The sequence below is a fragment of the Trachurus japonicus genome, chromosome 1, assembly GCF_045865225.1.
Source record: "Trachurus japonicus isolate A0001 chromosome 1, Traja_1.0".
NCBI classification, from domain to species: Eukaryota; Metazoa; Chordata; class Actinopteri; order Carangiformes; family Carangidae; genus Trachurus; species Trachurus japonicus.
Genome location: NC_140907.1, coordinates 25,998,393 through 26,005,895, shown reverse-complemented (window position 1 = coordinate 26,005,895; position 7,503 = coordinate 25,998,393). Strand labels below are relative to the sequence as shown.

Below are 7,503 nucleotides of genomic sequence, written 5' to 3'. Positions count from 1 at the left end.
TCTAAATCATTTCACTTTGCAGTGGGTCTGTTCTTTGTTACTATTTCTGTACCTTGTTTTTGGAGTGACCCTGTGAAGGTCAATGAATTGTTCTATAATCTGGATTAGAACTAAGTAGGCAATACTTTTCAAATCAACAACTACCAATATTGACCTTTGACTAATCTTTCCTTAAAGGCCACAATGTATTATTTATCTATGCTGTGACTAATCAGTTTCAAAGTACGTGGTGCAATATTTATCACAAGTTAATATCATGAGGATAAATGTCAGCTGTACAGAAAAATACATAATTGACACAAGTCAGACTGTGGAAAATGTATTTTACCCTTCTCATCTCTCACTGTTTACTGTGTCGTCAAAGGCATGTGGACATACACAGATATGCAGTTGTTCTACATAATACATACTGTACATTTATATTATTATTACTGATGCATCAATATGTAAAAAGCAGTTTTATTTTATTTAGAAACCTTTAACTACAGTGTACGATGTACAGTAGGGAAGTTTCATCACTACCAGTGGCGAAAACATTTCAGATTATGATTACAGGATCTACCACACCTTATTTTGATTTAACAAGTGGAAAGAAGAAAAGTGTGTGTTTTACTGATGGAAATAAAATGGAATATTGAAACTATACAGTCATTTTTATTTAACTGTTATAAAGGTAACATGAACTAGAAGTATATCAAAATGTGTTGCATGAAAAATTATAATTTTCAAAGTAACCACAGCTGTCTCTGGTATTAGTATAGCATAGGTAGCTACTACTTCCCACCATTGCGTGCTATATAAGAGATTATTAAACCAAATGTAAAGTCACTTAGTCAACCAAAACAAAAACATACAAACACTCCCTAAATGGCAACAACAGCTGATGACAAGGAGAAGTAAATGCAATCACCTGTGTGTGACTGGTCACGTTATTATTTATTTTCACTTCCGCATGGAAACAACCACTGGAAATCTGTTTCGCGGGGGTGTTGCTATCACTTTGTCACCTATTGTGTTCGCGGAGGTCGTTTTAATGACAAACAAAAGATTTAAGTTTATTAACATATACATTTTATCGTTAACGTATCTAATTATTTTCTTTTATATTTGTGCAGAAGTTGATTTATTTACTTTATGACAACTTCCGGTCCCCCCCTCTTCCCCCTTATAGTGAAGTCAGCTCAGTGTCACGGGGGTAAACTTCATGTAACAAACCGACGGAGGAAGAGACGGACAGACAAACAGTTGGGGTGAAATTTTACCTGAAAATGGGTCACCACGTTTTCCTCATTTTAACAGCTTTATTCGCTGTCACATCGGCACAGTTTATACCACCGGTAAGCGACGTTTGTGCCCAGTCATTGTGCAGCAGTTTATCATAATGTGAAGACAAACACTGAGCGTGTTGTCAGTGCTGCTTCATTGTGAGCAGCTTTGATGTGTTTACTCTGAAGTTACACACACACACACACACACACAACACTTTAATTTCCTGCTTTATTTCTCATTAATGCACAGTATACAGAAGACTGCCGGACAGACATGTATCCACCAAACGGCCCCACGTAAGTAAAATTGTTGTCAAAATAGCTGATAAATCATAACCATGTCATGTAACTTCAATGCTTCTCAACTGAGCTCTGCTGCCTTCACTTGCTCCTCGTTAAATGTAACACTCAAATGCTCCAGTTTGTGCCTGCTGTGTTTGGTTAGCATTGAAGGAAGCATTACTCTACTCATGCAGAGACATTTTGCTTTGGTAACATTAACACAGTGTAGTCTGTTACAAGTAAATGCATCCTTAGTTGCTAAAGTAAGTAAACAAGTAAACAAAGTGTACTTCAAGTATTTGCTCATACATGAGGTCCATCTGAGAAAAGTTCATATTACAAATAATAACATCTTGTTTTGAGCTATAATAATGCATCACAGTTTAAGTGTTAAATGGATTATTTATCTAAATTTGAAAAACCTTATCGGGAGTTATCCAATAAATGGGTTAAGTGTGTTAATATGATCTTTAATGTTCATCTGTTGGATCTTATTAAACATTTGTGGATGGATGTTTTCGCAAGAACTGCAGTTAATGATATTATCAGTTTCTCATTTGGTCTAAAACAAAAAAGTTCAATGTGACATTTTCAGAAACCGAAAATATATTGGCAGTTATTTTGATCATCATTTAAAGCAGAAGTAAGCGATCCGGTCGTTTTGGCTATATCTTCTTGTCAGCCAATGGAGTTAGCAGCCCCTGCCCACGTCATGGATCTATTGGTCCTCGTCCCTATGTCACCACATTCATGTGCATCCCTTGGCTGCACACACATGCCGTTCTCTCTCCTCATTGGATAAAGGTTGTAGGATACAAGGAAGTATACAAGAAGTTTTCTCCTCGGCTTACAGCAGAGCAGAGTGACTGACAGACCAAACACTCTATGTAAGTGATTGCTGTCGGAAGATATAACTATTTAAGACTTATATTAACACAAATATTCCGCTTACTTCTGCTTTAAGTTATTTATCAAGCACAAACAACAGTATTCACAGGATAAAGCTACTCAAATGTGGGAATGTGGGGACAGTCTTTTTATTTTATATTTGAAACGGTTCATCAACAGATTAAGTGCAATTGCTGTGTCTTATAAACAACATATAAGTAATAGAAAGCCTGCATTACTAAATTGGGGCAAGGAATTGAAATGGGTGAGTGTCAAGCAGGGAGAAGTTAAAAAAAAAGAAGATATTTTGCTGCTGCCTGGATTTAATGCTGCTTTCCGGTATTTTCATGTCATAAGTTACAGCGGGTGAGCAGCACATTTGGTTTTTGTTTTCATATTATCATCTGACATTGGCCAGGGTATTCAGGCATACCTAGTTCTCATGTGTTGTCAATAAAAAATATTGTCTGAGAGTCTCTCTGTATAATGCATAAATATCCTGTTTTAATTTTTTTCATAGAGGAAATAGCCTTCACTTCATTACACTACTGGTCATGCTTATCTCTCTAACAACACTTGAAGGCACCGCACCTTTTAAATTAGTTGAAGGTCGATAATTGGTAGTTATTTACCTTGCAGGTGTTACCTCCTCAATTCTATATGAAATTGTAGTTAATAAATGTCACCGAATCATTCCAATCATTTCTGTAATTAAAGACTCCAATTATTAGAATTGTTGGGAATTAATTAATCGCCTAATTGTTATATGCACCAAATCAGTGATTTACAACTTAATGAATGAATCATGGTGCTTGGCTTCAGCTGCTCCAGGTGCATTCAATTTAAAGTTTTATCAGAACAGAAGAATACATATCTCATCTTACCAGTGACGCAAATCAATCAATCAATCAATGGGATGTCGTCCATTAGCATCATTATGACAGCTTTGTGTTCCTCTTCAGGTTCAGAGGAGCCGTCAGCTGGTACACGGTGGACCTGGACTTACCACCCAGCAAGAGATGGACGGCTCTTATCACTGACAAAAAAACTGAAGTAAGGAGCAGCCAACTACTTCAAAGTACAATGACATGTTCCAAGTGTCACAAAAAAATCTCACCTTTTTGTACTCACGATGTTTTTCTTTCAAGCTGGTCAACATGATCCAGGCCATCAAAGACTTGGCTGATGCCTTTGTGCCCAGTGGAAGGCTGATAGAGCTGGTTGACATTACACTGGTGAGTGCCATCTCCCCTTTGAAATTTATCATATTTTTTTTATTCTCATGAAAGCTTTTATGATTGGACTATGGTTTCTAATTTTCTGCAGCCTTTGATGGCGGACACGCTTCCAAATCCTTTCAGTGATGAAATCAAAGGAATTGCCACAGTTTCAGGGATTCCTCTGGGTAGGAAAACACAAATGTTATCAACTCTCTATTTACCAACTCTATCTATATATTTATAATTTTTTTTTACTTCTGTAATTTAGGTGAAGTTGTCTTGTTCAACATCTTCTATGAGGTGTTTACTGTGTGCACATCCATTGTTGCAGAAGACAGTAAAGGTGAGTCATCGTCCAGAATCATGTTGATCAATTAATGTAAAATGATCCTCCAACAGTCCTGAATTTATTTTATTTATATTTTTTCCCCACTTTGTGCTCTTACAGGTAACCTCTACCACGGTAGAAATCTGGATTTTGGTTTATTTATGGGGTAAGAATATCATTTTCTAGCTTGATTATTTTGACTAAGATGTGGTAAAAAAAAACAAGAAAACATAACATCTCATGAGGTGAAGCTGTTTCTCTTCACAGCTGGGATGTGAAAAACAAGTCATGGATCATTAGTGAGATGCTGAAGCCTCTGGTGGTCAACCTGGACTTCAAGAAAAACAACCAGACCGTCTTCAAGTCTACAAACTTTGCAGGATATGTTGGCATGCTGACTGGCATCAAGCCTGTGAGTCATTTAGCATCAAGACGCATAAAACATTATTGAACATCACATGACGGCTGTGGAGCTGTGTATACTTCTTCCAGACTTCTAAATGAAGGAAATATTAAACGTCTTGTTTTTCTCCTTAGAAACTTTTCACTCTGACCATGAATGAACGCTTCAGCCTCGATGGAGGATACATCGGTGAGTGAAACAGTTTTGCTTGGCATTGGAGAGATGATCTACGATGTGATAAATTAATAAACGATCTGTCAATATGCAGGAATCCTGGAGTGGATCCTGGGGAAGAGAGATGGGATGTGGATGAGTTTTCTCACTCGCTCTGTACTGGAAAATGCTAGAAGGTATTGTTATTGTTACTGTGGAGGTTTGACCATACACACGTGTTGCATGTTGAAGTTTGGTGGCAGTAATTTGATGTTAAATGTTGAGGGCACAGGGCACATTCAGCATCCTGAAAAAAAACACTGAAACCCATTTCCAAAGCAAGTTTATTTGTGGAGCTTTTCAACATAAGAAATTAAAGGGAATAAAATAAAATGGAAAATGAAATAACAATGCAATGTAAAAAGAAAGACAAACAAATTAGGAAAGGTTCAGTGAAAAGGAAGATAAAATAATAAATTGGCTAAACTAAAATGCTCAGAATACAAATACAGTGCAGAACAAATTTAATAATTTCAATAAACAGCAGCAGCAAAGCTTTAAGTGCTGATCTAAGAGAACAAGTTGGACTCTAGGGACTCTAATTCGTTGAAGACATGTGGTGCATAAAAACTGAAAAATGTGTCTTCTTCTCTCTTTACTATTAGTTATGAGGAGGCCAAAACTCGCCTGGCTCAAACGAAGCTGCTCGCTCCAGCCTACTTCATCCTGGGAGGAAACGAGACGGGCCAGGGCTGCATCATCACCCGGTCCAGACTGCTCAGTATTGATTTGTTGGAGTAAGTACTGGAGCTTATTACTGGACCTTAAGAGCATGGTTTTGGATAAAGAGCTGAGTCTGTAAAAGCTTTGTAAAAAAATCTCTGTGCTCAATCATCAAGCATCAAGACTGATTTACAAACAGTCCGACAATATAATCTGCTGAACTGAACCACAATAAAAATATAATAGAGGCGGTGGCTCAAAAGTCACAGTGATTCAGCTTTGCCTCATGTTTGTCTTGTGAAACACCGTTTGCTCTACCAGGAACTGATGACTGTTGTGGTTTCTGATCACCTGATTTATCTCCACTTCACAAATCAGCTGTGTTGTGCAGCTGCGTGTCAGATGTCGAGGGTTTTTATTATTTTAAAGCAGAAGTAAGCGATCCGGTCGTTTTGGCTAACTTCCTGTCAGCCGATGGAGTTAGCAGTCCCCGCCCTCGTCCCTACATCACCACATTCACGCGCATCCCTTGGCTGCACACACAGAGAGGACCGCCCCTTTATGCCGTTCTCTCTCTCCTCATTGGATAAAGGTTGTAGGATACAAGGAAAGTTTTCTCCTCGGCTTGCAGCAGAGCAAAGTGACTGACAGACCCGTGTTTCGGACCAAACAATCTACTGTATATAAGTGATTGCCGTCGGAAGATATAACTATTTAAAACTTATATTAACACAAACATTCCGCTTACTTCTGCTTTAATTATCGAATTTCAGGATCGACCTGAAGCTGGGCCGGTGGTACGTCCTGGAGACGAACTACGACCACTGGGAGGAGCCCCTGTTCCTGGACGATCGGCGAACTCCCGGCAAGAAGTGCATGAACCAGACCACACAGACGGTGAGTCCTCCTGTGATCGCACCCACCTCCTCTACAGAACTGGACTTTTCTGTGTCTGATTAGAGGAGTGAATGTTTGCAGATGTGAAGGTATTTCAGTCATGTGGTTTTAGGTCTGAAGTACAAGTTACATTCCTGTTGTATCAAAGACACCTTTGCTCTGTGTGTTTGTTTAGAACATCTCTCTTACGACCATGTACGACGTGCTTTCAACCAAACCCGTGCTGAACAAGGTGAGTCTTTTCATCACATGACTTACTTACTGTATATTCCAAGTTAGTTTGATAATTTTAGTCAATCATAAATAACAACTGTTTTCTCATTGCCCCCTTTTTTCAGTTGACCACATACACAACACTGATGCAAGTGTCCGAGGGCAAACTGGAGTCCTACATCCGTGACTGTCCCAACCCCTGCATGCCCTGGTGATCCTCTCTGCACTGAATGATGAAGATGAGCTCAGCTGATTTTGGGACGAAACGTTAAATTGTCCCCGTGTTTGCACTGCTACTAATCCTCAGAACCAAAGTTTGTCTCCCTGATGTCATTTTGACATTTGTCTTCCCTTTTTCACTCACTTCAGGAAAACCTACTGACTCTTTTTTTTCTGTTATGGACGGGAAATTTGTACGAAAAGTGGATCAAACTTGTAAATGTCGTTACCATTCTTTTCTAAAATCTTGTTGTTGTGGATCTCAACAAGGGCCTAGGGACCCCCATGAGATAAAAAACAGGTGATTCAATTAATGCAAAATGAGTGTACGTACATGTTTCTAAAGCATCTTTAATGCGACCCAGTCTCACCATTTTGTGCCTGCACACTGTTAGACAGCTATTTGTTCTCCTTTCCTAATCAGGGTTTTCAGACAGCTCCAAAGGTTACAGCTTCTGTTTCGCACTATGCCTACTGACCACTGAACAGAATACTGATAAATGTACCTCAACGTTGACCACTATCCTTTTTTTTTTTTTTTTTAAAGATGGTTATTAAAAAGATTCACACATTGAGCAATTCTATTTGCAGTTTCTTCAACATAAAATTCATGAATTTGTTTATAATTAAGATTCAGTGGTGGATGAGGCTAATTGAACATCAACTATATGCAAAGCAACTGAAATGCAACCACCCAGCTCCACATCTTCTACTAAATAGTTATTTAATTAAATGGAAAATAACATGATTTATGCACCACGTAAGCACATTATTACTCCAAAATAATAAAGCTTTTGACTAGATGTAGACACATGGTCCATAAATGACTGGAAGATACAGTTAGTGATACATCAATACTGAGATTAGTATTCATGAACTACACATTGAATAGTAGCTAGAGGACTCCTG

The 7,503-nt window shown here is 38.3% G+C and overlaps 1 protein-coding gene across 1 annotated transcript; it reads left to right on the top strand.

Annotated features, from left to right (window-relative positions):
• The first annotated feature begins 1,233 nt into the window (after positions 1-1,233).
• asah1b (N-acylsphingosine amidohydrolase (acid ceramidase) 1b) lies at positions 1,234-7,169 on the top strand. The gene is made up of 14 exons (XM_085782639.1): positions 1,234-1,337; positions 1,519-1,565; positions 3,401-3,491; positions 3,587-3,673; positions 3,765-3,843; positions 3,927-4,001; positions 4,107-4,152; positions 4,254-4,398; positions 4,524-4,578; positions 4,658-4,739; positions 5,208-5,339; positions 6,039-6,162; positions 6,338-6,394; positions 6,501-7,169. The coding sequence occupies exons 1-14, from the start codon at positions 1,269-1,271 to the stop codon at positions 6,588-6,590; spliced, it is 1,179 nt and encodes a 392-aa protein (XP_085638765.1). The 5' UTR covers positions 1,234-1,268; the 3' UTR covers positions 6,591-7,169.
• Positions 7,170-7,503: the final 334 nt, after the last annotated feature.

Coding starts and splice junctions, on each gene's coding strand:
- asah1b (XM_085782639.1), top strand. CDS start 1,269: ATGGGTCACCACGTTTTCCTCATTTTAACAGCTTTATTCGCTGTCACA. Junction 4,153..4,253: donor GATTTTGGTTTATTTATGGG/GTAAGAATATCA, acceptor TTCTCTTCACAG/CTGGGATGTGAAAAACAAGT. Junction 6,163..6,337: donor TGAACCAGACCACACAGACG/GTGAGTCCTCCT, acceptor GTGTTTGTTTAG/AACATCTCTCTTACGACCAT.